General features: G+C 40.0%; 1 protein-coding gene across 2 annotated transcripts in view; it reads right to left on the bottom strand.

Annotated features, from left to right (window-relative positions):
* Positions 1-23717, bottom strand: part of MTRF1 (mitochondrial translation release factor 1) — a 34614-nt gene that overhangs the window by 8246 nt on the left and 2651 nt on the right. For both annotated transcript variants that reach the window (XM_036454790.2, XM_045588680.1), the window contains exons 3-10: positions 22354-22779; positions 17897-17988; positions 16464-16545; positions 16219-16326; positions 6984-7156; positions 5486-5603; positions 2022-2158; positions 406-504 (exon numbers count right to left, since the gene is read on the bottom strand). In XM_036454790.2, coding sequence (XP_036310683.1) covers positions 406-504; positions 2022-2158; positions 5486-5603; positions 6984-7156; positions 16219-16326; positions 16464-16545; positions 17897-17988; positions 22354-22771 — 1227 coding nt within the window. In that variant the 5' untranslated portion in view covers positions 22772-22779. The remainder of the gene's footprint in view (positions 1-405; positions 505-2021; positions 2159-5485; positions 5604-6983; positions 7157-16218; positions 16327-16463; positions 16546-17896; positions 17989-22353; positions 22780-23717) is intronic.

Below are 23717 nucleotides of genomic sequence, written 5' to 3'. Positions count from 1 at the left end.
CTCAGAAGAGGGCGTGTAGGATGCAACCAATCAATGATTCTCTCTCATTATTGATGTTTCTATCTCTCTCTCTCTCCCTCTCCCTTCCTCTCTAAAATCAATTTAAAAAATCATTTTCTAAAAAGAGTAGCACCCTTGAAGCTTACACTGTTTAAAAAAAAAAATTAAATCATTGTGGCTGTATAACAAAGAAATTAGAACTTATAAGATAGTTGTTCCAAACTGGCATAAAGATCATGATTCTTACCAGTAAACTAATAAAAATGTTTGCAAATTTTAAGGTACTAACATAAATTGATTTAATGATTTAAAATTATTTACTGATATTTTAGACATTACTCTCTAGAATTTGACTATACTTTCTTGAAAAGTCAAAGGTACATAAAGCATACTCAGTGTTATTACCTTAATGTCACGAACTTCATATGCTATCCTGTGGTCAGTGACTCTGTCCTGGGTGAAATTATATGTCCGAATTCTCTCTGACTGGGCTCTTGTTCCTACCTGTGCCATAATAAAAAGCAATTCATATTTAAACTTTAAAATTACCTCTATTACAATGAAAAAAATTACTTTCTTATTTTAACAGCTTAAATATTTTTTAAAATTATATATACATAGTGGCAAAGAGCAATTTATTTTATACCCCCAATACCAGGAAGTTATCATCAATTTATTTGCATTCTTAAGTAGGCTTAGGATGCCTGGATTTACATATCTCGTCCCGCCCCTGCCGACACCTGGGCTGATATGAAGGCCAAGCTGACAACATGTCTGCCATCTTGGGGAAACATGTTCCCATGGCTTGGCTCTGCCAATCGTCTCGGTCTCAGCTGGCAACAATTAAAAGAAATGCTCATGTGCTTTCCCAGACAGCCCTCTACGGTTGGCTGTGGGAGCGCACTGACCACCAGGGGGCAGCTCCTGCATTGAGCGACTGTCCCCTGGTGGTCAGTGTGTCATACAACTGGTTGACCGGTCATCCAGTCAACCAGTCATAATGGTCAGAGAGGATCTTATATATATATACTAGAGGCCCAATGCATGAAATTTGTGCAAGAGTAGGTCTTCCCCCAACTGCCGGCACCAGCTTCCCTCTGGCACCCAGGACCTGGGCTTCCCTCACAGCCCCAGCTTCGTCTGGAAGGTTGTGTGGAAGAATGCCCAGTCTAATTAGCATATTACGCTTTTATTATTATAGACTAGTGGCCCAGTGCACAAAATTCGTGCATGGAGGGGGCAGTTTCTTCAGCCCGGCCTGCAACCTCTCCAATCGAGGACCCCCCGGGTAATGTCCAACTGCTGGTTTAGGCCTAATCGGGATGGGGCCCAAACCAGCAGTCAGACATCCCTCTCGTAATCTGGAACCGTTGGCTCCTAACCACTCACCTGCCTGCCTGCCAGCCTGATCACCCCTAACTGCCTCTGCCTTCATGATCACCTCTAACTGCCCTCCCTTGCCAGCCGGATCTTGCCACCAACTGCCCTCTTCTGTCTGCCTAGTTGCCCCCAACTGCCCTCCCCTGCCGGCCTGATCTCACCCCCTACTGCCCTCCTCTGCTGGCCAATTTGGTTCTAACTGGTCAGTTTCTATGCCAGTCAGCATCAAAAGCTCTGTCTCTAGGCAACCATTATTGACCCAGATTTGGTTCTGATTGACCAGTTTCTATGCCAGTCAGCATCTCTGAGCCTATCAGCGGGGCCTGATCAGAAAGGTGTGGCTGATCAGTAGTTCCGTGGAGGCCTAGAGGGAAATGGACACAGGGCTGCTGGCCTGGCTATGAGGGAAAGAGAGAGGCAAGTGCTGGTCAAAAGTTGCCTCAGATGATACAGATCAGCCCGTTTCTCTCTTCAGATCTCTTTCAGGGCCTGATTCAAAACCCCCTCAACAGTCACTGCTGAGTCACTGGGCCTGCAGCCACAGTAGTCAGCGCTGGGTTGCCATAGCAACCTTTGGTCATGCTCTGTCGTTACATCCTGGCTCTTTATTATAGAGATGGCTTATACCAAATAAATCTTACCTGTAGTTTTCTAGCACTTTGTTGTTGACACTTGTCTTTCTCAATCATCTGCTGATAAAGTCTAGCTCTCAATACACGCAAAGCTATTTCTTTATTTTTTATCTGTGATCTTTCTTGTTGGCATTCTACTACAAGCCCTGAAAAATAACAGGAATTAAAGGTAAAAATTGTAGCCTCCATGAGCCAAATTGAGATAGAAGTGAGGTGTCAGTTATAGTTCAATACAACTGGGAGTCGGTGGTGAAGAAGAGAAAGACTTAAGGAATATTTTAAAGTTCCCCCAGGTTAATCAGGAAAAGATCACAAAGGACTAAGTACTTTTTTATTATTTCTTATTTTTTAGATTTAGCATATTTCAAAACTTACATTTGTTCTGATAGTAATAGTGAAAGATGGTTAGATTCTTTTTTTCTTTTTTTAAAATATATTTTATTGATTTTTCACAGAGAGGAAGGGAGAGGGATAGAGAGCTAGAAACATCGATGAGAGAGAAACATCGATCAGCCGCCTCCTGTACATCATCTACCGGGAATGTGCCCATGACCAATGTACGTGCCTTTGACTGGAATCGAACCTGGGACCCTTCAGTCCACAGGCCGACGTTCTATCCACTGAGCCAAACCAGTTTCAGCAAGATGGCTAGATTCTGATACCTAACTGAGATATTTCCAATGAGAAAACTGAAAGGGGTCACATCTGCAAATGGTTACACAAACTTTCATTCCCACAGCTCTGCCTCTCCATCCCAGTTCATCCAGAGACTTTTGTAGCTCAATGCAGTACAAAATACTGTCACCCCCAATATAATGCTGCTCCATTCTCTGTCCTATTAGAGAAGTCAGGTTTTCCCCTTTAAATTACAAATATACATAAGAGCTGATGCTTTAAAAAAAAGGGGAAAGGGACTTTAGAAACCAATGGAAAGAAACGATTCAAACTCTTTTTTTGGTTAATTCTCACCAGAGGATATTTTTCCATTGATTTTTTAGGGAATGGAAGAGAGAGGGAAAGACAGAGAAAATCGATGTGAGAAACATTGGTTGTCTTCTGCATGCACCTGACCAGGGCCTGGGCCGGGAAGGAGCCTGCAACCAAGGTATGTGCCTTTGACCAGAATCAAAGTCCGGACCCTTTGGTCTAAAGGCTGACACTCTAATCTCTGAGCCAAACTGGCCAGGGCTCAAACTCAAAGGAAAAGTTTATAATGAGCCGAAGCCAGTTTGGCTCAATGGATAGAGCGTCGGCTTGGGGACTGAAGGGTCCCGGGTTCGATTCCAGTCAAGGGCATGTACCTTGGTTGCAGGCATATCCCCGGTAGGGGGTGTGCAAGAGGCAGCTGATCGATGACTCTCTCTCATCGATGTTTCTAACTATCTCTCTCACTTCCTCTCTACAAAATCAAAATATATTAAAAAAAAAAAAAGTTTATAATGAATGTTTCTCAGTTGTCTTGGTTCTAAAGACAACTCATCAACACATCTAAATACACATTTTCATTAGCCATCTTCCAAATTTGGGTGGGTTTGACCCACTGTAGAGTCCGGTAACTAGCCCAAATGGAGCCCAGGAATGGTGCCTTGAAGCTTTGGGCTGCTGTTCTTAATTTTGTAGCTATCACTCTAAGATGTGTGTCCAATTCTGCTCCCTGGTACATATGTAACAGGGAGCCAGCTGCCCTGATAGGGTGGTAACTATTTTGCAGATTTTTAAAATGTGTATAAAATTCTACTCTCAAAACTACTGTCACAGGGTTGTGCTACCACATTATTAATTAATCCTGAAACTGCTACTGGCTTTATCTTCTTGTCTTCTCTTATTCTCTAACATTGTCCCTGACAAAAACAGGCTGAACTCATTAAGAAAGGGTGCAAGCCGAAACTGGTTTGGCTCAGTGGTACAGCGTTGGTCTGTGGACTGAAGGGTCCCGGGTTCGATTCCAGTCAAGGGCATGTACCTTGGTTGCGGGCACATCCCCGGTGGGGGGTGTGCAGGAGGCGGCTGGTCGGTGTTTCTCTCTCATCGACATTTCTAGCTCTCCCTCTCCCTTCTTCTCTGTAAAAAATCAATAAAATATATTTAAAAAAAGAAAAAAAGAAAAATAAAGCATGCAAATTCCACACTGTGCTAAGCCAGTGGATAGAAACCAGATAAGAGACTCAAGGACCACAGGTTTAAGCTGGAAAATGCCACTAGGATGAAAGAAAAGTGAACGTCAGATGAACTATGACTAACTGACATACTAACATGACTGCAGGGTGAGGGTAGGGAGATTTTCTGCCAGACACATTTTGGACTGTGTGCAGAAGGAAGATGATAATTGCGCATGTCCTCTCCATCCTATGGAATGTGTACCTCCTGGAAAAAATTTGATTCTCTAGGTTTTTTAGTTGTCTCTTAAGTCTTACCCTGGTCCTTTAAAATTATATAAATATAACTTGTTTCACTATTTACCTACTTCTTATATAAAAACAGTGAAGACTAATTGTGCCAAAATACTCATCTACTACATTAAGTAGTGAATATATATTCTCATATTAATTAGATCTGCCTATTAATTAGAAACACTGAGATAATTACCAGAAAAGAAATAGCTAAAAGAGTTTAAAATGTTTGCCTCTGAGTAAATTTAGGGTCAAGGAGGGAAAGAGGGGGAGGAAGAAAAGGCCCAGGGAGCTGCTATTTTTTGTTATAGGACTTTATCATTGGACTATTTTTTGTTTTTAAAACCAACATTTAAAAAAATACTGATTTCAGAGAAGAAGGGAAAGGGGGAGAGAGAGAGAAATATCAACGATGAGAGAGAATCATTGATTGGCTGCCTCCTGCACGGAGATCCAGCCTGAAACTGGAGCATGTGCCCTGACCAGGAAATGGAACCATGACCTCCTGATTCATAGGTTGACACTCAACTACTTAGCCACACCTGCCAGGCTATTATTGGACTTTAAAACCATATACATGTAATACATATATATGTAAAATTGAGTTTAAAAAGAAAAGAAATTTAAAAAGTTTAAAAACCTGAAAAATGATAGAAATCTTTAAAATCACATTAAGCACTTTAAAATTACCTCGTAGTTTAACAAAATCACCAGTATTCAAGGTAATCACGTTCGTGCAGCAGAGCCTAGTGAAGCTAGCAGTCAGTCTACACGGTGATAAAATCACAATGGCACATCCAATACTACTTGCAAGTTTGTTTTTAGGCTAGGGTACATCTGGCTGTTGAGCCCTGTGTAGCATACTTAGACAGCTTCCCTGAATAGGCCCACTCACTCTCTGTCTCCTTTGAGAGGTATCTTTCCAAACAAGAGAGAAATATGAAATCATTGGAAACCTTAAGACATTTAACCCCAATGCCACCTTTAAAGAGTTTTTGTAAGGAAACAAACACACATGACTCTTTCCTTCTAAACACTAAATAGTTTTATAAGACATGAAAACAGATTAAAAGACTTGCTTACCTGTGGGGAGATGGACAAGTCTGACAGCACTATCAGTTGTATTAACATGCTGGCCTCCCGCTCCTTTGGCTCGAAATGTATCTATTCGCAAATCCTTAGCGTCCACTTTCACATCTACCTAGAACAAAAAGTGTAACAAATTCTACACTCAACAAATACTTCAATACTAAATTTATTCCAAAAATTTTCAAATACAGTGGTGCCTCACACAACGAACTTAATTCGTTCCAGGAGCAAGTTTGTTATGCGAAAAGTTCGTTATGTGAAACGCGTTTTCCCATAACAATACATGTTAAAAAAAATAATTCGTTCTGTAGCATAAAATATGCTAAGATGACATGAAAAAAGATAAATTTTTTGTTATTATTTTTATTTAGATACATCATGATATAAAAAAAATATTGAGTTTAACTTAAAAGGACGACTGCCGTGATACGTGCGTGATTTAATTCGTAATGAAGAACGATTGCCGTGATACGTGCTTAAGTTAAGCGCAGTGACTAACGACTGCCTGCAATGCCTGCGCGGAAGGATGCAATACATCGGCAGCGATCGTGGAAGCTCGGGTGAAGCAGTCGTGGAAGCTCGGGCAAAGCGGTCGTGGAAGCTCGGGTGACTTCGTTGTGTGAAACGAAGTTCGTTGTACGAATCATGAAATGAAGTTCGTTGTGTGCAGCGCTCGCTGTGCGAGGCGTTCTTTATGCGAGGCACCACTGTAAACTGTATTGCTTTGTGGCATAAATCATAGCTATTAGACTAAGAGGTGAAATAAACTCCCTATTTCAATGGATACTGTTTTTTAATATTGACTTAAGGTGCTATGAGATCATTAAGTTATACAAACTTTCAAGTCTCATCATCTGTCACCCGACAAAGCTACATTAGATAGAAAATTTATAAAATATGTATGTAAGTATAATATATCTATAAAGTTAATACTTATTATTCCAATTCTATATTTGCAAATTCACCTACTTCCTAAAATTTATTTGTACCCCAAAGTCAATTATTACAGCACTTTCACAGTCATTAGAAGACATGCACAGAAAAGCAAAATTTCACGTTGCTGCACATTCCACTTTTTTTTTAAATATATTTTTTATTGATTTCAGAAAGAAAGAAAAAGGAAGAGAGAGAGAAGCATTAATGATGACAGAGAATTGATTGGCTGCCTCTTACACAGCCCCTCCTGGGGATCAACCTGGGAATGTACCCTGACTAGGAATCGAACCATGACCTCCTGGTTTAAAGGTTGACAATCAACCACTGAGCCACATTTAAAAAGCTTTGCGGATTCTGTTTTATGCAGAGAACAAAACATCTTGGTCAGAGATAAAAGGTGTAACTTTACCTAGGGAGGAGTTAAGGATTTCTCAAAAGTGACTATAAAGTTCGATAGGTAACCTTGAAAAATCACTGAATTTCCTAGAAGCTAAGACTTTTCAGAGTAACAAACATTTACAAAGAGTAGGTTTTCAATGCCTCCTGGTGAGGTTACCTCATGTGGTTGAGGAAGGACAATAACTGACATTGTTCCTGTGTGAATACGCTGCATCCTGGACGACAGGCCCACCTCAGGGATTCGCTGAACTCGGTGAATCCCACCTTCATACTTCAAATGCTTATAGACATTGTCACCAGAAATTCGGGCAGCTGCATGATGTAGCCCACCTAGGAAAAAATATCTAGAAATGATTAATGATTCTAATTTGAAAAGGATCAAGATCTTAAATGTCCTTAATCTAAGGTCTGAATGTGAATATAGCTCCTTAGATGAGAACATAAAGTAGATACAAAATTATTTTCCAAATGTAAATGTATTAATATATAAAAATAAACACACCAAAATATTAGGTATGGTTATTTCTGAGGAACAGAATAACAACAGATTTTTCCTTTTTATACTTGTTTGTTTCTAAATTTTCTATAATAAGCAAGTTTTACTTTTAAAAAATTACTATTAGAAAAAAATACTGGGACATTTTCTTCTTGAATTACCCTATGCCACCTTAAGTTAATATGGTGCCATACATAAAAGAATGTTCAATTACATAATAATTTGATAATGATAAATAATATAGGGCCTCCCAAGTTTTCAAGAATCTATTGAAATATAGCTCTTCCTTATCTGTTGAATGGGAAGATTATCACAAAATAATCTTAATGCTAGTTTCTTATCAAATGTGTTTTTTAAAAAGATTTTTATGCAATAATATACAGATAATAGAAAACCACATGAAACAAATGTATGGCTTAGTTACTTCAAGATCAAGAAAAAGAACTTTGTCAGTCATCTTAAAAGCTCTTTGACATGCCCTTCGAAGTTACAATCTCTTTCCTTTCTCATGAGTAACCATTATTCTGAGTTTTACTCCTTTTTTAATAATAATTGTATTACCTGGCTGAAACTGATTTGGCTCAGTGGATAGAGCGTTGGCCTGCGGATTGAAGGGTCCCAGCTTCGATTCCGGTCAAGGGCATGTACCTTGGTTGTGGGCACATCCCCTGTGGGAGGTGTGCAGGAGGCAGCTGATTGATGTTTCTCTCTCATCGATGTTTCTAGCTCTCTATCCCTCTCCCTTCCTCTCTGTAAAAAAACCAATAAAATATATAATAATAATAATAATAATAATTGTATTATCTGAATGTGCTGCCCTAGGCACCACAGGTAGTCTTAACATTTTAAAAAGTTTGATTATGTATTTTAAATCTCTTCATTCATCTCTCTTTCTCTCCCCCCCCCTACAAATTATCTGTGGAGAAATCAGCTGTGACCTGTAGAATTTCCTACAGTCTGGTTTTGCTGATTGCACTCTTTTTAATTTAAATTTTTTTTTTTTTTTTTTTTTTTTTTTTTTTTTTTTTTTTTTTTTTTTTTTACAGAGAGGAAGGGAGAGGGATAGAGAGCTAGAAACATGGATGAAAGAGAAACATCGATGAGCTGCCTCCTGCCCACTTCCTACCGAGGATGTGCCCGCAACTGAGATACATGCCCTTGACTGGAATCAAACCTGGGACCTTTCAGTCCAAAGGCCGATGCTCTATCTACTGAACCAAACCAGTTAGGACTGATTGCATACTCTTGGTGAAATTCAACCTGTGCTGTTGCCCTCTCTATTGTCTGCAACTGGGCAGCTAGATCCAGGTACTAGATCAGACACCAGCTTGAGCTCCTTGGTAAGACTATAGGAAGCACATAATGTCTGGTTCTCTCTTTTTATGGACCTGACAGCCTTTGATGCTTAATTGTAAAATGGTGATAGTCTAATCCTATCATTTTTTTTTCCCACTTTTAAAATATTTATCTATCCCATTTGTCCACCAACCAGGTCTGAAATATCATGGCTGACATGTACACATAAGGAACTATTTGACATTGAAATTGGGACTCAAAAGAACTGTTGGCCCAGAAAGGAACTCACTACAGACTGATTCATTTGCCTCTCAGCATAACCATTATGGTTTGTTGCAGTTTAGGTTCTTACAAGGGTATTTCTTGGATCACAGGATCTCACACATCTAGAGGAAATAATGAACAACATAAACTGATGAATAAAAACAGACCCAGAGAAAGAGAAGCAGTGATCAGACTCTCAAACCTCAGAGGGAAAGGAAGGGAGAGTGGGGGTAAGGGGAAGAGATCAACCAAAGGACTTGTGTGTATGCATATGGGCCTAGCCAGTGGCAATGGACAACAGGGAGGTGGGGGCATATGTAGGGAGGGGTTTGGGATGGGAATGGGGGGGATAAGAACAATTATGTGAGACAATAATCAATAAAATAAATTTAAAAATAAAAATAGAAAAATAAAATTAAAATATTTATCTATTTATCTACCTACCTATCTATGTATATACATTTGTATTGCTTTCAGAGAGGAAGGGAGATGGAGAGATAGAAACATCAATGGTAACAGAGAACCACCAATCGGCCACCTCCTGCACACCCCCATTGGGGATCAAGCCAGCAACCAGGGCATATGCCCTGACCAGGAATCGAACCTTGACCTCCTGGTTCATAGGTTGCTGCTCAACCACTGAGCCATGCCAACTGGGCTCTTTTTCACTTTTAATTAAAGTGAATTTATAAAGAGATATTCCCCTTGCCTACTATTTGATTACACACTGATACAGTTATATAGGAAAGGCAGGATTAATGCTTGATTCTATCCCTTTACTAGTTTACTAATTAATATACCTTTCTGTTCTATTGCTTTATAGAGAATGGAAGGGAGGGAAAGAAACATCGATGTGAGAGAGGCACATTGATTAGTGTTGGAAATCCAACCTGCAATCCAGGTATGTGCCCTTGAACCTGAGACCCTTTGGTGTGGAGGATGCCATTCTAACCACTAAGCAATATGGGAAGACCTGATATCTTTTTTTTTTTTAAACAATATAATGAAGTAGGTAATTATTTTTTTAATATATCACTGTGAACTCAAGGATTTGAACACAGTCAGCATGGTTAAATCAATGGCAATTATTGATTAAAACTCCACTTGAGCCGAAACCAGTTTGGCTCAGTAGATAGAGCGTTGGCCTGCGGACTGAAGGGTCCCTGGTTCCATTCTGGTCAAGGGCATGTGCCTTGGTTGTGAGCACATCTCAGTGAGTGATGTGCAGGAGGCAGCTGATCGATGTTTCTCTCTCATTGATGTTTCTAACTCTCTATCCCTCTCTCTGTAAAAAATTAATAAAATATATTAAAAAATAAAAAATAAGAAAAAATAAAACTCCACTTGCCCCATCTTTGGTCAGTGGAAATTTCTTCAGGTTAACTTTTGAGTTCTTTTGAGATGGCTCTTTTTTATATATTTTTATTGATTTCAGAGAAGAAGGAAGAGAGATAGAAACATCAATGAGAGAGAATCATTGATTGGCTACCTCTATAATAATAAAAACATAGTACTATGCTAATTAGACCAGAGAAGCGAACAACCTTCTGGACAAAGCCCCAGCAGCGAGGGCTGAGGCAGAGGCAGTTAGGGGCAAATGAGGCAGGCAGGCAAGTGAATATAATGGGATCAGGGATATAGAAAGGGAGTCGACTGACAATTCTCAGGGGGAAGGAGGTCTGAGGGGTACAGGAAGAGATTGGACAAAAATCTTACACCTATGAATAAAGACAGTGGTGGGGATAAGGGCATGGGGTGGGGTGGGGAATCAGGTAGAGGGGAGCTATGGGGGAAAAAATAAAAAAGAGGAACACTTGTAAAAAAGAAAGAAAGAAAGAAAGAAAGAAAGAAAGAAAGAAAGAAAGAAAGAAAGAAAGAAAGAAAGAAAGAAAGAAAGAAAGAAAGAAAGAGGGAGGGAGGGAGGGAGGGAGGGAGGGAGGGAGGGAAGAAAGAAAGAAAGAAAGAAAGGAAGGAAGGAAAAGGAAGGAAGGAAGGAAGGAAGGAAGGAAGGAAGGAAGGAAGGAAGGAAGGAAGGAAGAAAGAAAGAAAGAAAGATGGGTGCTTTCCCCCTTTCTCTATTTTAGTCTTTTTCTTCTTCTTTTTTGAATCACCCAAGGATATTTTTCCATTCATTTTTTTCTCTTTTTTTCACTGATTTTTAGAGAGTAGAAGTAGGGGGTAGTGGGGAGAGACAAAGAGAGAAATATTGATTGGTTGCCACCTGCACATGCCCCTGACTGGGGCTAGGGATTGAGCCTGCAACTAGGTACCAAGTACATGCCCTTGCCCGGGAATTGAACCCAGGACCCTTCAGTTCGAGGACCAATGCTCTATCCACTGAGCCAAAACGGCTAGGGCTATTTTAGTCTTCTAACCACATCGTTTTCTTTTCCTAATTACAACAAATAAGTCAATTTTTAAAAATTATAATTTCAATGGAGGTTAATTCCTAGTCTTTAATTTTAAAGTATATAAATAAAATATTTTAAGTGTCTGCTTTTTGAAAAACATTGTCTTACTTTTAAAAAGATCTTTATTTTGCCAGTGAGTCAGTGTATCTAAAAGAGAGGCTTCCCAACCATTGTCTAGGCTGCTCTACATTCCTGAGATACTGATCTCTTCCTATTGTTAAGTTCTCGCCCTCTCATTCCTGAAAATTGGATTCAAAATATATATTTCAGAGGTCACTGATGACATTTTCCATTATTCTCTTTTATAATGCTGCTGTTTCTGATTAGATTCTCCTTGAAACTCTCTCCTCTCTTGCTCCCATATTATACTGTCCTCATCCTTTTTCTTCTTATCTGACTCCTCTTTTTCTTTTGCCAACTAGTCTATATTTCTAAATGTGGCCATTCTCCCAGGTTTGGCGCCCTGGAGATCCCTCTCTAGACTCTCCCTCACCTATTTCTCAGTATCAGACATTATCTCTGTGCTGACAGCTATCAAACATCTTTCTTCAATTCTGTTCTCTCACCAAAGCTCTGGTTACTTTACAATTTACTGAATATTTCTAAATGAATGCTCAGTATAACTACAAACTTAATAATTCCAAAACCACTTATCATTATTCTTACCAAATGGGCTGGCTCTGCTTTGTAATTTCTATCCCATCCAATGGCATGAATGAATATTGCAATGCTGATAGCTACAAGTGTTAGAATCCCTGTGGCTCATCTCCTTTATAACAGAATAGACTAATGCTATGTATTGTGGCTCTGGATCAGATAGGCTTAAAGTTAATCTTCTGATTGCCATTACTTATTGGATTAGTTACTTACTCTTTTGAGTCTACATTAGGGGTGTCAAACTCAATCAGAGAAGGGGCCAAAATCTAAAATCCAGCCTAAATCGAGGACCGAATGGTTTACTGAACAGTCATAAACTGACAATGTTAACCAGAAATGTGAATTTAAAATGAGTGGAACAATCTTTTCCTTAACAGTGCTGTTAACCAACTCACATGCTATCAAGCAAAACAGTAATATTGGTATCAAGCAAAACAGTAATATTGGAATGTACCTAAAATGGTCATTGTTTTGTTTTCTGGCTAGATGTCTGACACCGTTTTCCCCGGATCAATGAGTCAATGTTCGGTTTTATTTCTTGGGCTGTAGCAACCCGCAAAACAGCATGGAGGTTGTCATCGGTAATGCGTGATCTGTGCTTGTTTTTGTTCAGATTCATTATTGAAAACATCTGTTCACAAAGATAGGTGCTCCCGAACATGGATAGAATACGGGCAGCATGAAGTCGGAGCTCTGGCATTGAGTCAGGGGGCAGTAGAGGGTAGAAGTCCTCAATTTCAACATCCTGAAACCTTGATTTCAGGCCACTGTCAGACTGAAACTCGATTATCTCCATCTGAAGGTGATGGGGCACATTGTTGACATCAACTGTAAAAGGATTGGCAAAGATGTCAAAGCCTGAGTGCTGTGTTCTAAAGTCAGAGAAGCGCCGCTCAAATTCACTTAGTAAACGGCTAACTTTGGTAGCCAGCCGACTGCAAGGAAAAGTACCAGAAATAGTGGTTGAGATACTCAAACAAATGGGAAAGTGGGCAAGATTGTCCTGTTCCAGTTGGGACTTCCATAGTTGAAGTTTACACTGGAATGCTGTGATCATGTCAGACATCTTCGTGATGACTTGTTTGCGTCCCTGTAGCTTCAGATTCAGTTGGGCGAGATGCTCGCATATGTCACACATCATAGCAAAATCACATAGCCAGGCGGGATCCGACAGTTCAGGCAAGGGCTTTCCTTTACTTTCCAGGAAAAGAGCAATTTGTTCTCTGAGCTCAAAAAATCTTTTGAGGACTGCGCTCTTGCTCAGCCATCTTACTTCTGTGTGTATGGCACGTCTCCATGCTCTGCACCCACCTCCTGTAAAAACTGCTGGAACTGGTGATGATTCAGGCCACGTGCCCGTATAAAGTTAATAGTTTTAATGACTGTGGTCATTATGTCATTCATGTCTAGAACTTTTCCACACATAGCCTCTTGGTGGATAATGCAATGATAAGTAATCAAGGGTGTGTGGCAGTGACTTTTTTGCATTCTTTCCTTCATTAGTCCAACCAAGCCTTTCTTTTCTCCGCACATTGAAGGTGCACCATCGGTAGTTAGCCCCACCAACTTTTCCCAGGGTAATTTAAAATTATTTATAGATTTCTCCACAGCCTCAAATATATCTCTACCAGTCGTCGTCCCATGCATGGCAGCTACATCCAAAAGTTCCTCAGTGACAGAGAGGTCGGTCTTCGTAGCACGTATAAAGATGGACAGCTGCGCTGTATCAGTGTTGTCTGTGCTTTCATCGATAGCAAGTGAAAAAGTGAGATAACTGCATGCCTGTTTGGCCAGCTGTGATGATAGATTTCCTGAGAGTTCTTGAACTCTATCTGCAATGGTGTTTCTTGACAAACTGACATTTTGAAAACTCTGTATCTGGTCTGGGCATACTTGCTCACACACTTTTAGCATGCATTGCTTCAAAAAGGCACCCTCTGAAAAACACCTTGAAGTACGGGCAATTTCTTCAGCCACTATAAAGCTTGCTTTCACTGCAGCATCATTTTTCGCTGTAGCCTTTGTAAACATTTGCTGCTGTGATTGTAGTTTGCCTTTTAGTTCTTTAACAATTTTATGCTTTTCTTCCAAAGTATATTTGCCATACTTAACATTATGTTTGGTGTCAAAATGACGACGTATATTGTACTCTTTCATCACCGACACTGTCTCATAACAAAATATACACACTGGTTTGCCCTCTCTAAGCACAAACATGTATTCATTTTCCCATTTGTCATTAAATTGTCTGCCTTCACCATCAACTTTTCTTTTCCTGGACATTTTGGGATCAATATTGGCAGTAAAAGATGTAGTTTATTGGAAATCTGCGTTAGAAGGAAAAAGTTGAAAACTGCACAGGGATAGCCTGATTTGGCAGATGGAGTGGAGAAAAAAAAGTCAGTCAATAAATGCCTGGCTGGGTACAGATAGCAGATTCTGTTGCGATTTTTATGCCTGCACTTTATGCCAGGAACTGGCAGCTTCTGCTGTGTATTTTTTATGCCCGCACACTCACTCTCTCCTCTGCTCTGCCACCCGCACAACCACATCGGATGCCGGACTATAGGTCACGCCTCCTGAATCTCCGTGACTTGTTATCTATGCGCATGCGTAATAGATAGCAAGTACGGAGGCCGGAGAGATCACAAGCCTCCTATGTCACTGCGCGTCATTGTGATGGAACGCAGCGGAGTGCAGTGATGACAGCGCGGTGCGGGCCACATTGCAAGGCCTGGCGGGCCGGATTTGGCCCGCGGGCCTTGTGTTTGACATGTGTGGTCTACATCCTCATCTGTAAAATGAGACTAATAATACTTATCTCACGGGACTGTAAGGATCAAACAACCTACACTGCACATAGGACATATTAGGCAAGCAACAGCCCCTCTTGTAGTCAGACAGTTAGCAATTTTGCTCATTCTTTCTTTGAAGGTATCTCACATGTCTCCCTACTCCAAATTCTAACTCTCAGTCATATCTGGATTACTCGAATAACCTCTCTGCCTTAAATCTAACCTGTTTAATCCATTCTTTAGATTGTGTCAAAATAATCTTCTTAAAATGTGTACTTCTTGCCTGTCTGGCGTGGCTCAGTGGTTAAGCATCGATCTATGAACTAGGTAGTCACAGTTCGATTCCCTCTAAGGGCACATGACTTGGTTTCAGGCTCCATCCCCAGTATGGGGCATGCAGGAGGCAGCTGATTAATGATTCTTTCTTTTCATTGATGTTTCTGTCTCTCCCTCTCTCTCTCTGAAATCAATAAAAATATATATTTAAAAAGTTTATTTATCAAGTCATATTCTTATTAATAAAATCAACAACTTTCTATTCCCTGTCAAGGTCTGTTCAGCTTTCAAGGATGTTCAAACTCTACCCACTCAAGCCTATTTCCTATTACTTCTCATCACATAGGGAAGTTGGCTGGCTTACTGTCCTACACGCACACCAATCTTTCCCACCACCATGCTGCCGCTCAGGGCGTTCCTTCCTCTGCTCTCACTGGCTGTACTTAAAATCTGTACCAAGCACAACTTAGTTATGCTATATACTGGTTTTCATTTCCCTAGATTGTTTAACTTACATTAATCCTCTTTCTCCACTTTGATAGTTTGTGATTTATTATTCATGACCCCCTCTGTCTACTACAGTGTATCACTGTGTAACCAAGCAGATAACTACTTCCAGTGGATTAAAAGAATGGGAAGAAATTACTATCAGAAGTTCTGATTTAACATACTTAACATACTTGCAAGTTTAAAGGCTTGCATTGTTTGTTATTATTTATGTTGCTTAAGTTTTTATCAGCTCAAGTAAATGGAAATTTTTTGAAAATAAAGATTAATGACTAACTTCTGCATTCCCATAAAAATCTAACATATCATTAGCCATTTAGTCTAACTGGAAAACCATTCAATTATACATCATATAAGTCACAAAGTTCTTCAGAGTAAAACCCTTAACATACCTTTGATTTGAACAACAAAGCAATGCTTTTCCAGACAAGGTACATGCCTATCCTCCACAGGGAAATGTTCTCTTTCTTAGATATTCCTTTCTGGGAGGATATCTCCCTCCCTTCCATTCCTTCTCCCAGTTAAAAACTGTACTATGGTAAGCCACTGGATGAGTCTATGTCACAGTATTTAGCATATACAGATCAAATTTAAAAAAAAAAAAAAAACAGGACTACATGGGTCTAATGAAGCTCAAAGAAAAAATATTTTTCAGTATCATTGATGGACAGAATTCTCAACTAGACCTACCATAATCAGCCGGTGTATAATTCAGAAGTTCAAATGTCCAGTGTTTATAGCCTGAATAATTCTGGTACATGTCAAATATTTCCCGGGTAAATTGTTGGCAGATATCACCTAAAAGACAACACAAAAAATATCAAGTCGGCACAAATTTCTAAGAAAACCATTCTTAATTACAGGTTATAGTGTGTCAAATCAAAGTAAAATTTAGGTATTTCTTAGATTATTTACAATAAAATTATTTTACAGACCTCCAGTAGTTCTTCCAGATGTCACCTCTAAAATAACATCATTTTTGTCATATTTTTCCTTTGGCACTAAACTGTGGAAAAGCTAAAAACGAGAAAAATTATAAGCATTAGTATGTTCTATATATGTATATAGTATATACACTGTCATTACTTGAACTTAGGTAAAAGACCCGAAAGTACTTGTTTAAAAAAAAAATCAGTAATTAACAAAGTCATATAGTATCCCAATGAGGTCTACTCCTAAAATGCTCTATTAAGTAGACCTAATTAAACCTAAAGCAAGTGGTAAACTCATAATAACAATGAAGTTACTTGTCAGGATGTTCTCTACGATGCTACCAGACTAACTTAATTTTCTAAAATGCAGAAGTTTAGATCAAAGTCTAGTGTTCCATTCAATTTTCTTCAGAGTCTGCCTAATAGTTCTGAATAGTAACTTCTTTCACCTAATGAATAAAGTAAAGCTTTGGAAGTCTTCATTTCACATGATTGCATATTTTCTCCAGCCACAAATGACAGTGAGCACTAGGCTATGCCCTGCCTTCTCAGTAAAGTTGCTTTGTTTAAAGAGGTTGTTGAGGACTCCCAAGATAAGGTTCAAATGGTTTCTTAGCTGTGATAAGAAAAAAAAGAAGCAATCTAACAAAGAAAGTAACCAACTTTCCTCTTAGGAAGAAAAGGTAAGTAATTTTATTTTTATTATTACTAAAAGGTCTTTCAAATCAAACTAAAAATACCTATGGGTCATACTCCCTATTGTCAATTTTCAAAATACTCCATTTCTGCTAAAAATGATCTGGTCTACGGGAGAGAATATTAAAGTCAGACATCTTACTTTGATTAGCTGGTTAAATACCTCCACCTCATCCCCTTCAACACTTCACAAAGCTCCTCCACTGGATTCCCAGAACAAGGGAGAATAAAGGCAGGAGATGGCAAATATGACAAAAGGAAACATGGTGTACAGTCCTGTGATTTTAGACAAATCATCCATTGAGCTATAAGAAGCTAAAGACTTTGTGTTAACCAACTGTCTCTAGATCTTTGGATTCATTCCATTTTATCTGGAATGCAAATTTTCAATCCTTAATTAACACAATCACCATGAACCATTCCTCCTTTCTAAGACTTAAAAAACCCTGATGTTTCCTCTTGGTGAAATAAATATCTTTATCAGCATGTGTTTCCTTGCCTGGAAAGTTAATAGATTCAACTTTAGAATATTGCTGCTGGGAGGTGGGGGAGTTTTTATTCTTTGATACCTATCACAATTTCTTCAACCTCATTCTGCAGCAAATTACAGCACTAAACCCAATCTAAACCCTTATCATAAGAAAAAATTTAATAACTGATGTTTAAAAAGTACTTTGAACACCAGTGCATAACCTAGCATATATTAACACTAGTAAGATTAGTTACCTTCTGAAACATACCTTACTATATAACATGTTAATTTTTTGAGCAATGGTTTGCCTCTCTTCCAATGCAAGTTCTTGTAACTGCTTTTCATCTTGTTTATCTAGACCTATAAACAGACAACAGTAATGATAATAAAACTTTTTAAATACTTATAGGAAAACTCTTAAATAGCTACCTAATCTCTGCTTATTAAGTTTTATTTCAGTTATGAAGCAAGGAATTATACAAAAGAACAGTTAGAATAGTTAGAGAGTATCAATAGACAAGTATTTGTAAAGTATGTCCAAAAATTCCTGGGTTTTTGAAAAGAAGCATGATCTTGCCCAAACAGCTAATTATTTGAATGTTTATAAGTAATTATAGAAAACAAAGATTAGCCGAGACCGGTTTGGCTCAATGGATAGAGCGTTGGCTTGGGGACTGAAAGGTCCCGGGTTCGATTCCGGTCAAGGGCATGTACCTTGGTTGCGGGTATATCCCCAGTAGGGGGTGTGCAAGAGGCGGCTGATCGATGACTCTCTCTCATCAATGTTTCTAACTCTCTATCTCTCTCCTTTCCTCTCTGTACAAAATCAATAAAATATACTTAAAAAAAAAAAAAAAGATTAATCAAGCAGGGACTGACTAGTTAAATATAAACCCAAATAAGATGTTTTGGAGTAAATTGGGTGGCCATTTTTTGTCTAAAGGTGGCAACCATTACCCAACACACTCTGAATACTCTAGCATGGCTAAAGCTTCCAATTTTGTAGAGTATATGTAGCCGGGATCACTATCCTATCTAACAAAAGGATAATATGCAAATTAACTGCCACACTGTCACAAAGGTGGCAGTGCCCATAGTCACAAGATGGCGGTGCCTAGTCCTCTCAGCCCTGCCAGAGTTGTCCAGTCCTGGGGTGGGCAGGGGCGGTTGCCACTGAGTGCAGGCAGCGTGATCAACCTGGTGGAATGCTTGTTTCGTCGCCATGGCACCCAATCATGGATGGGCCTCTGGGCTGTGGAGAGCCTCTGGGCTGTGGAGAGCCGCAGAGTGGCCAGGCACTGCAGAGAGCTACTGGCACATGGATTCATGTGCAGGGCTACTAGATATTACAGAATAGCAGAACCATAAGCCTAAAAGAGAGTTTAGAAACACTGCTTTTCTTTCAATTTCTGCATATTGTGAAAAAATTTCCTAAGAGAAAAAATATTAAAACAATAGCAATATTAATAAATACTTAAAATACTAAAATTAAAAACAGCTCTCACATCATATACAAAATTAACTCAAGTAGATCAAAGACCTAAATGTAAAAGCTAAAAATATAAAACTCTTGGAAGAAAACAAAGATATACTACTTTGTGACTTTAGATTATACAATAGTTTCTTAAATAATATGACACCAAAATCACAAGCAACAAGAGAATAAAAAGATAAATGGACATCATCAAAATTTAAAAGTGTGTTGCTTCAAAGAACAATCCACGGAATGGGAGAAAAATTTCTGTAAATCAACTATGTGATAAAGAACTTGTGTCTGGCTTTGGCCAGACAGCTCAACTTGGTTAGAGCATCACCCTGACATGTAAGATTAGGGGTTCAATCCCTGGTCAAGATATATAAAAGAATTAACCAATGAATGCATAAATACATGGAACAACAAACTGATGTCTCTCTCTCTCCCTTCCTCACTCTCTCTCTCCCTTCCTCACTCTCTCTTAAATCAAAAATAAAAATAAAAAGAACTTGTGTCTATAATATAAAAACTCTTACAAATTAATAACAAAAAGACAAGTAACAATAAAGGATCTGAACAGTCATTTATCCAAAGATGATATGACAAATAGGCACACACACACAAAAATAATCATTATTAATTACAGAAAGTCAAATGAACCCTTGCCAGTGTGGCTCAGTTAGCTGAGCATCATCCCATGCACTTTAAACGGTCATGGGTTTGATTTCCTGTCAGTGTACATGCCAGGATTTTGGGCTTGGTCCACAGAAGGGGACATGCAAGAGGTTTCTCTTTCACATCATGTTTTTTTCTCTCTTCCTTTCCCTTTCTCTCTCTCTGTAAAATAAATAACATATTTAAAAATATATGTTTTTTAATTAAAAAAAAGACGTTAAATCAAAATCACAAGAAGATATCACTTTACACTCACTACGATCACTAGAATCAAAGAGGCAGATAACAAACATTAGCAAGGATGTGGAGAAATTAGAACCCTCAGACCCTGGGGATGGAATGAAAACGGTGCAGCCACCTGGAAAAGTGTGACAGCTCCTCAGAAGGTTAAACATAGTTATGAGACACTCAGCAATCTATGTCCATACAAAAACTTATACACAAAGTTCCTAGCTGCGTTGTTCATAATAACAAGATAGTGAAAACAACTCAATAACTCAATATTCATCAACTGATAAATGGATAAATGAAATGTGGTATACCCATACCATGAAATATAATTCAGCAATTAAATAATGAAGTACATATATAGGCTATGACATACATAAACCTTTAGAATACTATGCTAAGTGAAAAAAGCCAGTCACAAAGGACAACATACTATAGGATTCCACTTATAAAATACTAGTGGCCTGGTGCACAAAATCCATGCTCATTAAAAGGGATTAAATATTTTAATATTGCTATTTGCCCTTTCTCTATAGTAGAAGTGTCAGAGATGAAAGAAAATTAGTAAAATGTATATGAAAATCATCTTCCTGACAGAGTCTGAGGTGCACCACAGGACCCAGAGTCAAGTCCCTGCCCACCACATGTGCCTCAAAATCATGCGAGACCCAGACCCAGCCAGCCTTCCCCCACCATTGGGCTAGATCCAGACTTGGCTGGTTCCACCTTTGTCAAGCCCCCTGAGCAGGGTGCACAGCCTTAGCTCCAGCATTGGGGCTGGGGGGAGTGGCCTGAGGTCCCTTGTCAAGCCCTGTTGGGTAGGGGGCATGGCCTGAGGTTCCCCATCAAGCCTGGCCAGGTGGGGGGCATGCCTTGAGCTCCCCAATAAAGCCCTGCTAGGTGGGGAGAGGGGGGGCACAGCCTCAGGCCCCCCAGCCCAGGTCCAGGAGTGGGGTGCAGCCTCAGGTCCCCATTAAGCCCCAACTGGGATGGGGGTACAGCCTCAGGTCTCCCATCAAGCCCTGCTGAGTGAGGAGTGTGGCCTGAGGTACCCTGGCCCAAAGCAAGGTCCCCCAGCCCAGCACTTGGGGGGTGGAGTGGGGGGGGAGAAAGACACTTGATCTGCCCCGTCAAGCCCCACCAGGCATGAGACGTGGCCTCAGGTCCCCTGACCCAGTGCTGGGGTTCGGCTTGAGGGCCCCCATAAGCCCTGCCAGGCAGTGAGTGCACCTGAGATCCCCTGGCCTGATGCCAGGGTGGGAGGTGCGGCCTGAGGTTCCCTGGCCCAGCACCAGGCAGGGGCTCACCTTGGGGTCTCCCATTAAGCCCCGCCAGGCAGGGGGCATGGCCTGAGGTCCCTCGGCAAGACCTGCTGGGTGGGGGGCGTGACCTGAGGTTGCCTGTCAAGCTCCACGGGGGACGGGGAGGCACAGCCTCAGCACCCTGCTGATGGCTCATTAGGGCCGTTACAGGATCTCAGCCTCTGCTGTGGGTGCAGCCATCTTGTGTTACAGAAACCCCCGCCTCTGCTGTGGGCACCACCATCTTTGCGGCAGAGTGATGGTAATTTGCATATTCCCTGTATTATATAGGATGCCTGAAATAAGTAAACCTAAAGAAACAGAAAGTAGATTAGAGGTTGCCTAGGGCTAGTAGGGAAGGGGGTGATTGGGATGAGATGGCTAAAGGGTGATGAAATAATACCTAAACCAAATAAACCCTTTGATGGGTACTTTTGTGTCCCTGGTATGTAGCACTGTAGGGCAGTACTCAGTAAAGGTCTGTTCAATAAAGTAAAGCTTCTGAATAAGTCTCCCAGACCCTAAAAACTTCCCAGCAAGCACCACAAGGAGCTTAGTCTCTTAGTAGTTGATGTTTAGTAGCTGAAATACTTCAAACATCCAGAATACAAAGTCCTATCCTTTCCAAGTGTAGAGCTTGTTACCTGTAGGCTTTTTAAAGACTGAGTTTTGGGAGCAGGAGCAAGCTGGAGGGGGTCAATGGGGGAAGTAAAAGGGGAACCGCTATAATACTTTCAACAATAAAAATAAAAATAAAAGAAGACTGAGACCTAGTCAGTGTGGCTCAGTAATTGAGTGTAGACCTATGAACCAGGAGGTCACAGTTTGATTTCCGGGTAAAGCAAATGCCCAGTTTGTGGGCTCAATCCCCAGGGTGGAGTATGCAGGATGCAGTTGATCAATGATTATCTCATCAGTGATGTTTCTACTCTCTCCCTCTCCCTTTCTCTCTGAAATTCATTAAAAATATATGTTTTTAAAAAGACTAAGTTCATTTAACTTAGAAAATCAATCCTGTACTTATACACACACATATCTTTTACTTACTTTTACACATTGATTCTAATTCTTCAATTTCTTTTTCAGCCTCCTGAATTTCTTGGTAAAGGGCTGCAAGTGGTGCCAACTCAGCATGTCTTTGATTCAAGGACCTTTGGTCCCCTTGATTCACAGAGATGTGCTGCAAACACTGACCAAGTGTTTGGTACTCCTTAGTCAGGTCCTCCATATATTTCTGTAATGCTTTATGCTTCCAGAGCATCTTGGTGTTTTGATGACAGAATCTCTTAGAGCAATTCTTATTTAACAGACTATGGAAAATGTGATTCCTGTTTTGTCTAAAAATCCCCAGCCTTGTATCAAGATGTATCTGTGTAAATTGATGAAAAAGGGGATGGATGTGGCACTGGTGATGACCATGAAGAGATGGAAGTCTAAAGAGCCAAACACAGAGGTGACGGTTCATCTCAGCATCTGAAATAAAACAAATAAACACAATCTGGAAAAACAACAACAAAAAACAACAACTCTGCAGATAGAATGTAGCTGGAAGGAACCTGAGAAATTCTTGCTCAGTTCACTCCTTGAGCCAGCTCTATACATGGTCCTCAAATTCCATCGTATATAATCCTGTCCTCATACACACACATATCTTTTACTTACTTTTATCTAATATGCAAATCGACTGAACGGTGGAATGACCTGTCACTATGATGCACACTTACCACCAAGGGGCAGATGCGCAATGCAGGAGCTGCCCCCTGGTGGTCAGTGCAGGGAGCACGGCTCAGTCACAAGCCAGGCTCACTGCTGGCAAGCACAGTGGCTGTGGTGGGAGCCTCTCCCTCTCCTGTCTCCTGCAGTGCTAAGGCTGTTAGATTGCCTGCTTAGTCCTGCTCCCCTGAGCTGTCAATCCAGCATCCCCTGAGGGCTCCCGGACTGTGAGAGGGCGCGGGCTGGGCTGAAGGTGGATGATTTTCATGCACCAGGCCTCTAGTAACTCACAAAAATAAAAGAATTCCTCAAACCTCCAAAAAGAATGTATTAAAATAAATGAAGAAAACACAAAGCACTTTTTTCTACCACTCAACATATATAATTAAGGCAAAAGTAAGAGTGTAACCAATAAATATTAATATATCAATAGAATGGATTAAATCAGTTATTTTTCTACAAAGTATTCAGAATACAGAATTGAGTGCATGAACAAGCACTGGAAAGGTATAATCATTCAAACTTTAGATGGTTCATAGATTTTTGGATTTCTGAAGTTTGATGTAAATAACTATTTTCTTATATCCAGATGTCCAAGAAAGTCAAGTACCGTATTTTTCGGACCATAAGACGCTCCGGACCATAAGACGCACCAGTTTTTAGAGAAGGGAAATGAAGAAAAAAAGATTCTGAAACAA

Source organism: Pipistrellus kuhlii, unplaced genomic scaffold (genome assembly GCF_014108245.1).
Source record: "Pipistrellus kuhlii isolate mPipKuh1 unplaced genomic scaffold, mPipKuh1.p scaffold_m20_p_3, whole genome shotgun sequence".
NCBI classification, from domain to species: domain Eukaryota; kingdom Metazoa; phylum Chordata; class Mammalia; order Chiroptera; family Vespertilionidae; genus Pipistrellus; species Pipistrellus kuhlii.
Note: the sequence above shows the minus strand (reverse complement) of the source record. Positions and strands in the feature narration are given on the sequence as shown.